Source organism: Fomitopsis serialis, assembly GCF_022376445.1.
Source record: "Fomitopsis serialis strain Sig1Antser10 chromosome Unknown B0H18scaffold_199, whole genome shotgun sequence".
In the NCBI taxonomy this organism is placed as follows: Eukaryota; Fungi; Basidiomycota; class Agaricomycetes; order Polyporales; family Fomitopsidaceae; genus Fomitopsis; species Fomitopsis serialis.
Window position 1 is genome coordinate 32,651 of NW_025955159.1, and position 15,360 is coordinate 48,010.

At 57.7% G+C, this 15,360-nt stretch overlaps 4 protein-coding genes across 4 annotated transcripts; 3 read left to right on the forward strand and 1 right to left on the reverse strand.

The window, feature by feature from the left end:
• Positions 1 to 1,189: 1,189 nt before the first annotated feature.
• Positions 1,190 to 1,991, reverse strand: B0H18DRAFT_1050154 (uncharacterized protein). Its single transcript, XM_048030924.1, has 2 exons — positions 1,684 to 1,991; positions 1,190 to 1,634 (listed from the first exon to the last, which is right to left on the reverse strand). The coding sequence occupies exons 1-2, from the start codon at positions 1,870 to 1,872 to the stop codon at positions 1,485 to 1,487; spliced, it is 339 nt and encodes a 112-aa protein (XP_047885879.1). The 5' UTR covers positions 1,873 to 1,991; the 3' UTR covers positions 1,190 to 1,484.
• A 2,170-nt stretch (positions 1,992 to 4,161) lies between these two features.
• Positions 4,162 to 5,941, forward strand: B0H18DRAFT_1050160 (uncharacterized protein). The gene is made up of 8 exons (XM_048030925.1): positions 4,162 to 4,405; positions 4,449 to 4,453; positions 4,510 to 4,669; positions 4,726 to 5,143; positions 5,170 to 5,203; positions 5,267 to 5,576; positions 5,632 to 5,749; positions 5,811 to 5,941. The coding sequence occupies exons 3-7, from the start codon at positions 4,623 to 4,625 to the stop codon at positions 5,681 to 5,683; spliced, it is 861 nt and encodes a 286-aa protein (XP_047885880.1). The 5' UTR covers positions 4,162 to 4,405; positions 4,449 to 4,453; positions 4,510 to 4,622; the 3' UTR covers positions 5,684 to 5,749; positions 5,811 to 5,941.
• Positions 5,942 to 8,130: 2,189 nt separating this feature from the next.
• B0H18DRAFT_182502 (uncharacterized protein) lies at positions 8,131 to 10,060 on the forward strand. The gene is made up of 7 exons (XM_048037001.1): positions 8,131 to 8,303; positions 8,363 to 8,457; positions 8,506 to 9,259; positions 9,325 to 9,609; positions 9,658 to 9,711; positions 9,763 to 9,888; positions 9,947 to 10,060. The coding sequence occupies exons 1-7, from the start codon at positions 8,258 to 8,260 to the stop codon at positions 10,012 to 10,014; spliced, it is 1,428 nt and encodes a 475-aa protein (XP_047885881.1). The 5' UTR covers positions 8,131 to 8,257; the 3' UTR covers positions 10,015 to 10,060.
• A 2,839-nt stretch (positions 10,061 to 12,899) lies between these two features.
• On the forward strand, positions 12,900 to 14,674 carry B0H18DRAFT_1126477 (uncharacterized protein; the record flags this gene model as incomplete). The annotated part of the gene is made up of 9 exons (XM_048035158.1): positions 12,900 to 13,130; positions 13,190 to 13,284; positions 13,342 to 13,365; positions 13,422 to 13,729; positions 13,789 to 14,091; positions 14,140 to 14,202; positions 14,254 to 14,337; positions 14,394 to 14,447; positions 14,505 to 14,674. The coding sequence occupies 9 exons, from the start codon at positions 12,900 to 12,902 to the stop codon at positions 14,672 to 14,674; spliced, it is 1,332 nt and encodes a 443-aa protein (XP_047885882.1).
• Between the last annotated feature and the right edge of the window lie 686 nt (positions 14,675 to 15,360).

A 15,360-nucleotide genomic window follows, 5' to 3' on the forward strand; every position in this document is an offset into this window, starting at 1 on the left:
GCCTGTCACTTCCCCCCTTCTTGACAGCATGTGGCGATGGCGGTAACTCACAGCTTGAATCTCGATAGGCGTCAGGCTTTCGTTGCGCCGCGCGACGCCCGAAGCGCCCTCATCGAGGCTTGCTCTGTGGTACCCTGGCGTCGTATCCCGCCGCCGCGCGTGATGATCGTGGTCGCCCCGAACACCAGTTCTCCTAGCCATTCCTGGTAATGCGAACACCTTCGCGGTGCGTGGACTTCCTCCCGTCGACTGCTTAACGAAGCGGTCGTAGTCTCCGAACGTGATTGCGGCATGCCCGGGCAACATGGTGCCTGGGGAGTCGCGCCTTCGAAGCGCACCGGGGGATCGATTCTCCGCCACGAGCAGGCAATTTTCCTTTTTGCTGGCTGGGACGAACGTCGAATCTGACGTTGGTTGAGGCGCAGAGGATCGTGTCAGGCCTGCATGTGGTTCTTCTCTGGGATGACGGCGGTTGGGCTCGGACGCCGATTCGCATTCTGAGGCTCCGTCGGCGTACGCGTGAGGCATCCTGGTTGTCGGTCCCGCGTCACCCTCCGACTCGTCACCGAAGAAGCGAACATGGTTGTGGTGCGCGGTGTTATTCCGGCAGATTCAATCACGTCTGCAAGTGTCTCTTCACGGCCCGTTCCATTCCAAGGCATCTGGGGCTCCTCTTGCGTCACAAATCCTCGACCTGTCTGTCGCCCGAGTGGACAAACTCTGCGTCCCCTACTACCGCACCCCCTCTCTGTCTGCATCAGGCCCAGAAATCGTGAATATGTCCGCGGCGCGCATCTGCCTGCGAAAACGGCAGATAGTCAAACGGTCTGTCGTCAGCGGCGTGTACGATGGCGCGTTGGGCAGCGAGTGCAGCCTGGGGACACCCTCCCGGAGCGCTACGGGATCGACTCCCCGCCATTGAGCGGACGATTTTTGCCAGGCAGATCTACAGCACGACGTCTCGATCGTCACTGGCACGGACCGTCTTGTGTGTCTCCCTGCGGCTTGGCATTGGCTCTGGAAGCTCTCGCGGTTGATTTGCTCTGACGGACTCGGACGCCGAGGTGCGTATCGATGTGGGGGAGGCGGCGGAGTTGCGCGGACACGTCGTGAACTCCGCGGCAGGTCGCTTCCGTAGCTCGTGCTCCATTGGCTCCGCGCATATGCACGTGAGCTGCCACGACGGCCTTGCGAACATGTCTGAGGACTCGGACTGTCACGACACGCGTGGGCCATTCAAGGCCTGCGGACACCGAGCGTGTGTCCCCAAGTTGAATCCACTCTCCCGTTCTTCGAGACCCGCTCTGCCCCCTTCCTCTCCACAGCGAGCTGTCGCACACTTATTGAAGCCTCCCCGTCAGGCCCAGCTGTCTGAGACGACGACGGCGCTCACTGGTATGCATACTCCCGGCCGGCTGCATCACCGCCCCTCTTTGAACCGTGTTTGTGTGTCCGCCAGCAGCTGGCGGACGCGCAGACTCAGTTCAAAAGGGGGAGTCTAGCGCTGCCGGCCGAGGTGATCGCAGAGCGGGATCGGCTCCAAGTCGCGCAGGAGGCAGCGGCGCTTTGGACGGAAGTTGTGCAGGAGAGGATGGGAGGGGATGGATGGCGGGCTTGGCGTAGCGCGATTGTTTGTGAGTTGATGCACAAAAGCAGTTTGGGGTTCTGTCTGACTTCGTCCAGCGCTGCGGACGGGATTGGAAAGACTGCGACAGGAAGTCCGCGCAGCGGAAGCGGCCGCTGTTGGTAAATCTGTTGGCATGGTTCGCTGGAACGGGTCTTTACGCAGCCCACTGGTGTGTACAGTAAACCGGATTGAGATACGTTGTAGTGCACGATGCGGCCACACACACAGACTATACTCCGAGCCATACGTCGTTCTGTATTGATCCCTTCAAGCGCTGATCCGCCCTCAGAACGTGACTGTGCGCAGTGCGTGCACACGTCCACTGACGGAAACGAAAAGTCCTTGGAGTCGCCTGGAGTCGCCCATTAACTCGCTCTTTGATCATTTTTGTCGGGTGTCTGGTAAAGATCTGATCTCAGCGCCTGACTTTTGACTCCGCGATGCCGGTTCGCGATCTCCGAGATCTTAAATCGGATGTCATTATGCTTCCGCCCCTTTCGCGAGCTGCCAGCACCGCTCCTCTCCGTGTGTTTCTGAGTCGTCTAAGCTGCGCTCGGTCTGTGATTCTAGGTATATCGATTGGGCATCGGAAAATATGACTGCGGCGCCCGCAATTCCTTGGAGGACGAATCGATGATGCGATTGAAGGCGACGTCACCAAGGTCGCAGGTGAGTCGCAGTGATACGTAGTCGTCTGCCTGCAGAGGGTCACCAACATGGTGCGAGGGCGTCGTCTAGCACGTCAGCAGCTTTGGCTCAAGATGTGTCACGTCGAAGGCGAGCGAGTCTTCTCGGGTGCCGGTTCGCAGTGGCACGGAATATCTGAGCGATGTCGTGCGGGGTGTGTCTCTCGCTTCGTTACGAATTGTCTCCGGGATCGATATCAAGTGGTGACGCGGTGTCCGAATCCGGAGTCCACACGTACTTACTCTACCCTCGATTACGGCGTATGTGACGGTGCTAATAGCGTCCAATTTAGGTTGGCGGCTTCCCAAGGAAGGTCCAGGAGCGTCCGAGTCGTCGACCGCTAATCACGTGTCGCGAGATTCAATACGGACACGCACGCTGCGGTCAACCTCTTGTGCGTGCAGCTTCCAGCTTGGACGTCGCCCTCTCCCCTTCGTGTATGGCATGTAGCGACGGCAGCAACGGAGCTCCAGCGCCGACAGGTGTCAGGATCTCATTGCATCGCGCGGTGCCCATTGCAGCGACGTCGCAGTCGTCTGACTGCCGGGTGCGCCGCGTTGTAAACACGTCAGCAGCTCTGGCTCAAAATACGTCCCGAAAGCGAGCGAGTCCTCTCAGATGCCTTTCCGCGGCAGATGCCCGGGGGATGACAGGCTGTCGTTGCGTCGCCACAGGTGACAGACGGCTGTTCCGGGAAGCGTCGACGTCAATTACGCTTCACCAAGCCGTTCAAGGCCTCTGGACCTGTCGATTCGGCTTCCGCTGTCTCTGTGTCACTGGCAGAAATCGTGTTCCAGCCCAGCTGTCCCTCCGAGTCGTCCGCGTCCCGTTGGGCTCCTCCCCTCGTCCTTGCACGCTCGGCGACATCTTCCTGGGGATACCGATATATTCATGGTACGTGTTCTGCTGGATCATGCGACGTAGCGTAGTGGTCAGCGAAGGGCGGCTCCTGGGCACCGAGTGAGGCCTGGAGAGTTGGTCTTCTGAAGTGCGCCAGGGGATCGATTCTCCGCTGCCCCATGACCAGACCTCACTTTTTTTTCTGCTTGTGTCTCCGCCCAGAACGGTGATTCGCATCGCAGTTCCACGACTTGTCGCGCTTCCCCGCACGTTGGCACGGTCAACTTGAATCGACGCGCAGAACGATGATGACCGGTCCGGGCGCGGGCATGTCGCTGGCTTCATTACACGCCACGGTGTTTTGTTTGTGATCCCTTTATTGTCACTGAGGGCGAAGCCCTCTGTAGACAGTACGTGCTAATTCTAATCAATCGAGTCTCGTGTCCGTTTGTCGCTTAGCATCACCGTCCGCCGGAGCTTCAGGCATGTGTGTAAAACACCACGGTGTTCGGAGTGCAAGTGCTGTCACGTTCAATTCCGTCATGAGACGACCGTGAGATCTGACGTTGGTTGAGGCGCAGGTGACCGTGTCAGACGTACGGCGCTCTCTGTTACGACAGGAATTGGGCTCGGCTGCCCCGACACGATTCGCATCCTGGCTGGCAGTAGTACTTGTCACCCTCCGACTCGTCACCGAAGACGCGAACACGGTCGTTGTATGCGCGATGTCTTTCCGGCAGTGCGGGTGACGTCTACATGTGTCTCTTCTCGACTCACCTCGTTCCAACGCATTTGGGACTTGACTCGCGTCACAGAATGTCGAGCTGCTCGCCGACCGAGTGCACAAAACATGCGGATACGTTCGCGGTGCATACCTCCCTGACAAGTCGGCAGATAGTCAAATGGTCTGCTGCGGCCGTGTACGGTGGAACGCTTGGGCAGCTAGTGGACGCCTGGGAACTCTCCTGTAGCGCTGCGGGATCGACTCCCCTCCATCGAGCGGTTACTTTTGACTCTCCGCGACACGACTTGTCGATCGTCACTGGACCGTCTTGCCATATACTCCCTGCCACTGGTCACCAGTTCCGACAGATCTCACATTTGAGTTGAGCTATTGTGATGGAGTCGGCGCGTATCGATGCGGGGGAGGCGGTGGAGTTGCGCGGACACGTCGTGAACTGCGTGGCAGATCGCTTCCGTAGTTCGCGCCTGTTCGCGCTCCATTGATTCCGTGCACACGCGCATGGGCTGTCATTCATGCCACTGCGGGCTTGCGAACATTTCGGAGGACTCGACCTGTCACGACGCGAGTGGTCGGCTTAAGGCTTGCGGACTTCGAGCGCGTGCGTCCACAGGTTGTGATCACTCTCCCACTTTCCGAGCCGGCACTCGCTCGACAGGCTGCGTACCCCGTCCTCCCTTCGACAGCGGGCTGTCGCACACTAATTGAACACTCACGACGGCAACCATGCACTCCGGGGAGTCTTCTAGCACGACGCTCACTGCCGAGTACCCGTAGGCCTTTCTCCTGCATTAATCACACCGCTCGCGCAGCCTAAATTAACCCACAGGAGCGAACAACCAGCCCCCACGTCTCCGGTTCAACAGCCCGCACCGTCAAAGCGCCCGCGCCCGCCTGTCGCGGGCGATCGTACCGAGCCTGAGAGCAAGCGTCTCGGGCCCTCGTCCGGCGCACGAGCCAATCCAGGTGACCGCAGCGCGGTCAAGGCCGTCACTCGGGGCGCTGCACTCGCTGCGAGACGCGCGCATCTGGTGGCCCTCGGGCGCGACCTGGAGGCCTGCCAGGAAGACATCGCGCAGACGAACGAGCGGCTCGCTCGGTGCGAGGTCCAGCTGTCTGAGACGGTGACGCCGCGCGGGGACGCAGACGCCGAGCTGGCGGACGTGCGGGCTCTGATCGGCGAGGGGCAGGTGCTCCTGGCCGATATGACCGCGGAGCGAGACAAGCTCGCGCAGGAGGCAGCGACGGTTTGAGCGGAGCTTGTGCAGGAGAGGATGTGATACAGGCCCTGCATGACAAAATCGCTTGTGAGTTAATGCACAAAGGCAGGTTTGGGTCTGTCTAACTTCGTCCAGCGCTGCCGGCGTAAGTGGAGAGGTTACGACAAGTCCGGGCAGCGCAAGCGGTCACTGTTGGTAAGCATATTGGGGTGCTTCTCTGGAGCGGGTGCTCACAAAGCCTGTTAGTTCCCCTCCACGACCGGCCGCCTATCGACTTCAATCGGCTTGCGTCGACGCAAGCCGAGGTCGATAGGCGGCCGGTCGCGGAGCGGAACATCCAGAGTGAGCACGATCAAGGATGCGTGCTCATGAATGCTGACCACGAGCGACGAGCAGTCATGTGCGAGAGGTTCGCCCGGGAAATGTGGGATCTGATGGATGAGAGGCTTGATGAGCTGCCGTAGGCGATGTGGTGTTTCTCAGTGATGATGCGCTGACAACACACGGATGTATAGCCCTTTGCCGGCGGCTGGAGGCGCTCACGCTGCACTAGCAGCCGGAGGATGAGCGCGCTGTTCGCAAGCGCAAGGCAAGCTCTGCCCCACCTTGTTGTCTGCCTGGGAGAGGCCTTCGGTGCGTCATTCAAGTTACTTCAGGATGTTCGCGGGCGTGATGATCGGCATCCCAAACGCAGCTGGGAGTCGAGGAGCATCCTCACGCGGCAGGATGGGGTGAGCGCGACGATTGCTCACCTATAGCGTCGGTGTGGATGTTTTCATCCAGCTCGCCGTCGGTGTGTTCAGTGCCCGATTGATATACGTTGTAGTCACGCACGATGCAGCCACACGCAATCTATTCTCAGTTCCTTATACACTGACTATCATTCAGAGTCGGATTAGACACGACATCCTATACTATTGGTTCTTTCAACCGTGACCAGACCTCCGAACTTGTTGTACGCAGCGTGAACACACGACCACTGACGGAAATGTTCCTCAATACGCCCAATAACTCTCTTTTGGTCAGTTTTGTCAGTCTGCGAACCAGTGAAACGGGTGTCTTGGATAGATCTAATCTCAGCGCCTGATTTTGACTCCGCGATGTCGGTTCGTGATCTCCGAGATCAGAAAGCGGATGCAATCTACTGTACCGAAGCCTCAGCCTGTCGTGAGCTGCTACTTAGCACCGCTCGTCCCCGTGTCTCTCTGGGATATGATCCACGCCGCAGCTCTGTCCGTGATTCTGGGCATATCTGGGGCACTGGGAAATATGACTACGGCGCCCGCACCTCCGGGGACTAGGAGTCGATGACACGCAAGGCAGGACGGCTGTCAAGGCCGCAGGTGCGTCGTAGTCGTCTGCCTGCCGAAGGTCAACCGGTCACCGACGTGTTGCAAGAGCGTCGTCAGTACGTCAACAGCTTGGGCTCAAGATATGTCATGAAGGCGAGTGAGTCCGACTCCTCTCGGGTGCCGGCGGTTCACAAGCTACCGTCCTCTATTAGTGCAGAGCCACAAGGAAGGAGCATCCGAGTCGTCGACCGCCAATCACGTGTTGCGAGAATCCACTGGGATGTGCACGCGCTCTCCGGTTGACTCCCGTGCGTGCAGCTTTCAGTGGACGTCTCCCCTCCCTGTGGCGACGGCAGTAACGCAGCTCCAGTGCCGACAGATGTCAGGTTCTCATTGCATCGCGCAGCGTCGATTGCGACATCTGCCCGCTGTCTGTCAGGCCATCATCGAGGCCTTGCCAGCCATCCGCCGAGTTCACCGCCCAGGTGGTACCGTCACTCCACCGACTTGGTCTCACCGATTTTGTGCCAATACCGGCGGCTCTTTTCTGTTGTGACAGGAGTTGGGCTCGGCTGTCCCGACACGGTTCACATTCCGAGGCACCGTCGGCGTGTGCGTGGAGCATCCTGACTGCCACCCTCCAATCCGTCACCGAAGAAGAGAACATAGTCGCGGCGGTGCGCGGTGTCCTTTCGGCGCTGTCAATCGCGTCGAATTTCACGCGTCTCTCTTGGTTCGTTTCGCTCCACAGCATCTGGGGCTTCTCTTGCGTCACAAAAAGTCGAGCTATCAGTCGCCCGAGTGGCCAGAGCCTGCGTTCCCTACTGCTGTGCCCCGTCCCCAGAAATCGTGGATGTGTTCGTGGTGCATACCCCCCAGGAAAGTCGGCAGATAGTCAAATGGTCTGCTGCGGCCGTGTCCGATGGAACGCTTGGGCAGCTAGTGACGCCTGGGGAACTCTCCTGGAGCGCTACGGGATCGACTCCCCCCCATTGAGCGGTTACTTTTTGCATAATCACGACACGACTTCCCGATCATCACTGGACCGTCCGCGTCACTACCAAGGTAATATCATTTCCTCACGCAGAAAAGGCTTCGAAAGTGAAAAAGATCGCTCATGTTTTTCTGATGACATAGACAATGACACCTGGGAAACGCGTCGAAACACGCTTTTCCTAGACCGAGAATGGTGGCTTGTGGTCCGCTTCCCCTGCCCGCGAAGGGATGTGAAAGTGCATTCATTTCGCTGCAACCCTTGTACGTGGAGGAAACGATGATTCTTCTCGGGCGTGTCGATATCTGAGTGAGTCCGTGCATGCTGATTGGTGTGCGCAGTGTGATGGCATTGGCGGGTGAGACGACAGAATTGTGCGGGCACGTCGTGCACTCCGCGACAGATCACTTCCGTATCGCACACTCCATTGGCTCGGTACGCACGCATGAGCTGTCGCAACGGTCGTGCGCACATTTTAAAGTTTACACCCGTCACAACACCAGTGGGCAGGTCATAACCTACCAGTGACAGCGATCACGTGCGTCAATAGGTTGAGTTCGCTCTCCCCGCGTCCGAGCCTGCACCAACTTGACCGCGTACCCCATTCTGACCCTTTTCTCTCGGCAGCAGGCTGTCGCACATTATCGTTTGAACACACACGCCGGCGACTACAATGCAACACTATATCTTAGAGATCCACTACCACGGGCGGAAGGCAGAGCTGGCCCTTTTGCATAGAAACAACCCCCGGTATATCGAAATCTTTCTCCAGGGCGACCTGTGCAGCCTCGAAATCCCGCGCGAGCCTGCGGCCACCGTCGCGAGTTTCTGGCAAGGCGACGTGCCGGTGGTGCGATGCTCGTGGAACGCCGAACATTCCACCGACGACTTGGAGGCTCTCGTGCGTCTCTTCCTCATCTCAGGGAGACCTCCCGCTTACTCCTCGTCCACGCTTTGCAGTATCAGGTGCTAGAAGAGTTTACGCCGACGATGCTGGCAACATGCACGAGGCGGCAGCAAAAAGCGCTCAACGCCACACTGCGGGACCTAAACATGTGAGCGCCATGACCTTGAACACTTCCGGTCTTCGCTAACTTCGGTAGTGCGACGCTTACTGTCGAGTTCAAGTGGGTTCTTCTGCTACATTCGGTGCACCCCTCACGCAGCCTGACGTGACCTACAGGAACGTGTCTCCGGCCCCGGAAGCGCCTGCGGCCCCAGCTCGACAACCTGCACCGCCAAAGCGCCCACGTTCACCTGTCGATGGCGGTCATGCCGAGCCTCAGAACAAGCGTCCTCGACAGGAAGCCTCCGGGGCACAACCCTCCGCTCCCGGAACGCGCCCGACGGCTATGAACACGGCAAGGACTCGTCCCGAGGGTGACAACGCTCCTGCGACAGGCTCTAGGTCTGCTCCTGCTGATGCTGCTCAACCTGCCGGACCTGCTCGCGCTGCTGAGGCTTCTGAGTCTGGGGTGACTAGATCTGCTGCTCGCACTGTGCCCTTGGATACCTTGAACGCTGCTTCTTCGCGGGCTGTTGCGGACGATGTAGTGGTGAAACAAGAAGACGCGGACGACGCCCATGCACTCGGGGGCGCCGCGAAGGAGAACGCACCGCCAGGTCCTCAGGACGCGCCGGGCGATCAGGGCGAGCGCAACAGGGGCGCGACTAGTATCGTCGGCACGCTCAAGACTGCGCTCGACGCTGCGGTCGCTGCAGCAGACGCACACCTGAATGGACTCAGAAGCAACGTGGAAACTCGCGAGCTTGAGACGGCACGACTAAGCAAGCGGTTAGCCCGGCAATCAGCCAAGCTTCGAGCGACGGAGCAGGCGCTCCAGCAGCGGGAGAAGGGTGAGTCTCTCCCTTGTGCAAACCAGGTAGTACTGACAGTGTCGCTTGGTCGCAACGATCTGCAGATGTGGAGGCCGCTGGCGCGCGGAATGACGCGGCGTTGGCACGTGCTGCGAGCGAGGTGTCTGAGGCGAGGGCAAGCGAGAGCGCGACGGCCGCCCAGTTGGCCGAAGCACGGGGCCAGCTGGCCGAAGCGCGGTCCCAGTTCGTGCGTGGGCGTTTGCGGCTGGCGGAGGTGACCGCCGAGCGGGATCGCCTCGCGCAGCTAGTCGCTACGCTCCAGGCAGACATTGCGCGGGATGAAGCGAAGCACGAGGCTGAACTGAAGGCTACGCAGGACATGAATGCTCGTGAGTTGTCGTACGGAGCGGTGTTGGGTTCCGTCTGACTCCTTCCAGTGCTGCGAGCACAAGTAGGCACGCTGCAGTCGGAGGCGCAGGCAGCTCGAACTGGTCAGTATGTTTTCGTGGTTCCTGGGAGCGGGTGTTGACACAGCCCACTAGTGGCTTCGGAGGAACTCCGCCAATCAGAGCTCAGGGTACAAGCTGAGATAGATAAACGACAAGCCGCGGAGCTCAAGATACAAACCGAAGTCGAGAGACGACAAGTCGCAGAGCTTAGCGCTCAGGGTGAGTGGGTTTGCGATCCGTCGTGCCTCCGTGTATGCTGACCACAAGTGACGGGTAGACCTGAGTAAGAAATACGTCCGGACGCAATTGGATCTGCTGGGCGAAATCAATTGTAAGCCGTACTGAGCGTCCATGCATTACTTTTGTCGTGCTGACGATGGACGGATGTACTGTAGTTCTTCGCGAGCAGGCCTATTCATCATCTGCTGCCTATATGGCTATGAGTCAAAGGATGTCCTTGTACGGCTGGAGAGGCTGAGCACAGCGACTGTTGAACTGGAACGGCGGGCCGTTCGTGCGTTCAGAACGCCGTATGTATTCCTATGGTGACGTGCCGTATTGTACGATGCAACCCAACAGACTACTCCCACCGTCATTTATACGTCTCACATCGATTTTGTGTCTCGAATCATCATGTATTCCATATTGTATTGTATTCACAGTGTATTGGCGACATGCGTTGGTCATACTTATCATTAGTCGTCGAGGAACAGTGCAAGGGTACTACGTTTTTGTCAGCTACTTGAGACGACAAGTTCCGGGTCAACGACCGTATGCGTGACGCGACGTGCGTGGTAGCTCAATCGCAGTGACGCAGTGAACGCGAGATGCTCAGTGCACAACGAACATTCGTGTCTCCCGCCGTGTACAATACCCTCTGATTCAAACATGAATCAAGCCACCACGAGGGGGAATCATCGCTGTTACACAGGAAGGTATTAAATCAAGGGACCATACAGGACAACACGTCTCGTGCGGGGAAGCGCAACAGGTCGTGGAGCTGCAACGCGAATCGCCCGCCATCCTGGGCGGAGAGGCAAGCAGAAAAAAAGTGAAGTGAGGTCATGGGGTGGCGGAGAGTCGATCCCCTGGTGCACATCAGGCGACAACTCTCCAGGCTCACTCATTGCCCAGGAGCCACCCATCGCTAACCACTACGCTACGCAGCATGATTCACCACGACACGTACCACAAGTATTCCAGCGTCGGGCCTAGGAAGGATGCGGTCGACTCGGAGGGATAACTGGGCAAGGCTGGACAAAGGCTAGAGCACCATTTCTGCCGGTGTCATCTAAAAGACGGAGGCATCCAAATCGACGGGTCCAGATGCTTTGAACGGCTCGGCGGATCCATACAGTAAGTGTCATAATCGACGTGGACGCTTACCGGAACAGCCGTCTGCGGCGACGCAACGACAGCCTGTCATCCCAGGGCATCCACAAGTTGAGGTTATGTGATTCAAATGACCCACCCGGTTTGCAGGGTCGAACCCCGCTGTGGCCGCTGTGGCGTGACCGCCCCGGGCATGCCTAAGTCGCGTCGCGCACCGTTGTACTATTAGTAGTAGCCCTACTTACTGTACAATCGTGGTATATACTATGTACATCACAGATCCATCAATAGATGCGATCACAAATCATTGTATTGCACTAGCGCATCATTACAATGTACTTATATTAAATCGACTCGGACATCACGAATGTTAGTAACTCGTGTGAGCAAGCTGCAATACAAGTTACTTTGGGGTGTGCACCATCGCGCGACTCCCGGCCCAGTCCTCGCACTCAGCCTGTTAACATCGCGTCCTGGCATTTGTCCCACATCGGCGACTGGTTGCCGATTCTTTAGACACTATCATTTAGACATCCTGTACCGTTGGCCCCTTCTGGCAACCCTGATCAGACCTCAGAACCATACTGTGCGTAGTGCGGGTACACGTCCACTGACGGAAACGGGAACATTCTTCGAGTCTCCCAGTAACTCGGCTTTGATCAGCTATGTAGGTCTGCGAACCAGAGAACAGCGGGTGTCTTGTAAAGATCTGATCTCGGCGCCCGAAAGTGAATTTCCCTGGGCGCCTGACATTTGACTCCGCGACGCCGGTTCGCGATCTCCGAGATGGGCCCTATTCGATTCGAAGATGTGCTTCCGCCCCTGTCGCGAGCTGCCAGCACCCAAATGCAAACTTCTCCCCGTCTCTCAGTCATCCGCACTGCAGCTCAGTAATCTGTGATTCTGGGTATATATAGGCACTGGAAAACTACGACACCTGCGATTCTAGTAGGAGGACGAATCGATGACACGCAAGGCAGGACGGCTGTCAAGTCCGCAGGTGTGTCGTAGTGGTCGTCTACCTGCCGGGGTCACCGACGTGTTGCGAGGGCGTCGTCGATACGTCAGCAGCTCTGGCTCAAGATATATCACGAAGGCCAGCGAGTCCTCTCCGGTGCCGGTTCACAAGCTTGAAACCTCGAGTTGTCGGTCGCCCGAGTGGACGAAGTCTGCGTTCACTACTGCCGTGGCCCCTCTCTATCAGTCCCCAAAACTCGTGGATATGTTCGTTGTACGTATCTATCTGTAAACCCGACAGATAGTCAAACGGTCCGTCGGGTTGAGAGGCGTGTACGGTGGCCCGCGTTGGGCAGCAAGTGAAGCCTGGGGACACTCTCCTGGAGCGCTACAGGATCGACTCCCCGCCACGGATCGAGCAGTCACTTTTTGCATATTCACAGCACGACCTTCAGATCGTCACTTGGCCGTCTTGTATGTCTCCCTGAGACTTGTCGTCGACGCTGGCAGATCTGACAACTAATTTTTGTGGCAGGAGACCACGGCGTCAGTACGTACTATCGGTACACCCATTCCGTGCTGCTGATTGGTGTGGGCGGTGTGATGGCAAGCGAGGCGACGGAGTCGCGCGAGCACGTCGTGAACTCCGCGGCAGACCGCTTCTGTGGTCCGCGCCGCACTCGCTGCGTGCACACGCATATCAAAGTAATGTCTGTGTCACGACGGCCTTGTGAGCGTGTCTGAGGATATGGACCTCCACGGAACGAATGAGGACGGACGGTCCATTGCCTACCAGTGCCATCGATCACGTGTGTCATCAGGTTGAATTCGCTCTCCCGTCCCCCGAGTCGACACCAGCTTCACTGCGCACCCCATTCTAACCCCTTCCTCTCGGCAGCGGGCTGTCGCACATTCTTTCATCATACTCTGCAGCGGCCACCATGGTATACTACGTCTTGGAGGTTCACTACTGCGGAAGGAAGGCAGAGTTGGCCCTTCTGCATAGACGCACCGCCGCTGGGTACGTCGAAACCTTTCTCCAGGACGACCTGCAAAGCCTCGACATCCCGCGCGAACCTGCGGCCATCGTCACGAGTTTCTGGAGAGACGACGTGCCAGTGGTGCGATGCTCGTGGAATGCCGAACATCCCACCGACGACTTGGACGCTCTCGTGTGTCTCTTCCTCGGTCCAGGGAGACTTACCGCTCACTCCCGGTCTACCCTTTGCAGCATCAGGCACTAGTAGTGTTCACGCCAACGGCGCGAGCAATACGCACAACGCGGATGCGTAAAGTACTCAATGACAAACTGCGCGAGTTGCAAATGTGAGTGCAACCACGGTGTATAGTCTGGGTTATGGTTCAAATCGGAGTGTCTTCTAGTACGGTGCTCACTGCCGAGTTCCGGTTGGTTCTATTACTACGTTGATGACATCCCCCACGCAGCCTAACGCGACCCACAGGACTGAACCTGTAGCGGTGAAGCAAGAAGTGGCAGACGACGGCATCGCACTCTGGGGCGCCGCGAAGGAGAACGCACCGCCAGGCCATCAGGACGCGCCGGCCAATCCAGGACATCGCAGCAGAGTCAAGCCCGGCGCTCTGAAGACGGCTCTGGACACTGCAATCGCTGCAGCGGGCGCGCGCCTGGAGGCACTCGGGCGCGACGTGGAGGCCCGCCAGGATGACATAGTCCAGACGGGAGAGTGGCTCGATCAGTATGAGGCACAGCTGCAGGCGAGACAGATGGCGCTTCGCGAGCGTGGGATGGGTCAGTCTCATATTCAGCGCGCCTCGCGAGTGCTAACACTCATTCGCAATGACTCCCAGACTCGGAGACGGCTAACGCGCGGAAGGAGGAGGCGTTGACCCGAGTCGAGGCCCACTTGTCTGAGACGCTGACGGCGCTCAAGCACAGGGACACCCAGATTGCTGACGCACGAACCCAGCGGGCGAAAGTATGGGCCCAGCTGGCAGATAAACAGACCAACTTCGTCAAGGGGCGCATGCAGCTGACCCAAGTGACCGCAGAGCGAGATCTACTCGCGCAGAAGAAAGCGACGCTTCAGGCGGACCTTGTGCAGGCGAGGATGACAGAGGATGAACAACAGGCTCGGCATGACACGATTGCTTGTGAGTTGATTACAAAAGGCAGTTTGGGGTCTGTCTGACCTCATTCAGCGCTGCGGGCGGAATTGGGGACACTGGGACCGGAAGTGCAGGCAGTACGAGCGGCTATTGCTGGTAAACATGTTGGCATGGTTCTCTGGAGTGGGTACTCACAAAACCTACTAGTGACGGAAGAGGAACTTCGCCAGTTGGAGCTCAGCACACAAGCTGAGATCGAAAGGCAAATGATCGTGGAGCGAAACACCCAGAGTGAGTACGACCAATCATGCATGTTCTTGTGTGTACTGATCATGAGCAACGAGCAGTCTTGAGCGAGAAGTTCGTCCAGACACAGTTGGATCTGATGGGCGAGGCTCTTGGTAAGCTGTCCTAGGCGATGCAGTGTTCTCAGTGATTTGACAACACACGGATTTTAGCCCTTCGCCAGCATCTAGACACGCTCATGCAGCAGCTAGAGGATGAACGCGCTGTACGCAGGCGCAATGCGGAAGAGCTATTCTCCACCGGCCACACGGAGGCCTTCGGTGTGTTATCTCCTCATGACGTTCGCGAGCGTGCCCTATTCACGAGTGTCTTCCACATGTAGTGGGGTGTTCTCGCATGGCGGGAGGATGGGCTGCTAGTGCAACGAGTGTTGAGCTGGAACGACGCTATTGACGCTATCAGCCGGTTGGCCGTCAGTGTGTCAAGTAAGCCATGCCCCTACTGTGTTACGTCGTAATACAAACTACAGTCAAACACGGACTACTCTCACCATCCTTCAGGCGTTCATGATCCTTTGAATACCCCTCGAATGTGTATCATCTCGTATTGTAATTTTCCTTTCATGCGATGTAATACCTTTGGTTGGGCTTGATTCGAACAACGTAGTGCGCAGGAGCAGAAGATGCTGGCCCGGGCCAGTGCAATACCCGAGGCTGACACTTCAGATAATTGAGTGGGTATCTTCAACAGTTGACTGTACTAGTAACCAGAGGGACGAGCAGCATTTGAAAGCGATATCCAATATATCACGGCACACACAAGTCATGATCTAAAGCATCTTGCGACCGATTGAGCTACCGTGCGCATATGGTTGCTCGAAGGTCACCTGCCGGTGAGGCCTGAGGTACCCTTCATTGACAGTGCAGCGACGACTGGTGGCGTCGTCCGGTAGCCTCAGGGCAAGACATCCGACAGCACCCAAGGCTTGATCGAGACTGCGAAATGTCCGGAGTGTCTGACAATAGCATACCCATGAACCCTTCTCCGATGGGTATATTTAAATGACAA

Bases quoted from the DNA above. Each gene is read 5' to 3' on its own strand.
- B0H18DRAFT_1050154 (XM_048030924.1), bottom strand. From the start codon at position 1,872: ATGGCTCGGAGTATAGTCTGTGTGTGTGGCCGCATCGTGCACTACAAC. The intron at 1,635-1,683 runs CTGGACGAAGTC...GCATCAACTCAC, and splicing joins TTCCAATCCCGTCCGCAGCG to AAACAATCGCGCTACGCCAA.
- B0H18DRAFT_1050160 (XM_048030925.1), top strand. From the start codon at position 4,623: ATGCACTCCGGGGAGTCTTCTAGCACGACGCTCACTGCCGAGTACCC. The intron at 5,144-5,169 runs GTTTGAGCGGAG...TGTGCAGGAGAG, and splicing joins TCGCGCAGGAGGCAGCGACG to GATGTGATACAGGCCCTGCA. The intron at 5,577-5,631 runs GTAGGCGATGTG...ACGGATGTATAG, and splicing joins GAGAGGCTTGATGAGCTGCC to CCCTTTGCCGGCGGCTGGAG.
- B0H18DRAFT_182502 (XM_048037001.1), top strand. From the start codon at position 8,258: ATGCTCGTGGAACGCCGAACATTCCACCGACGACTTGGAGGCTCTC. The intron at 8,304-8,362 runs GTGCGTCTCTTC...CACGCTTTGCAG, and splicing joins CCGACGACTTGGAGGCTCTC to TATCAGGTGCTAGAAGAGTT. The intron at 9,889-9,946 runs GTGAGTGGGTTT...AGTGACGGGTAG, and splicing joins CGCAGAGCTTAGCGCTCAGG to ACCTGAGTAAGAAATACGTC.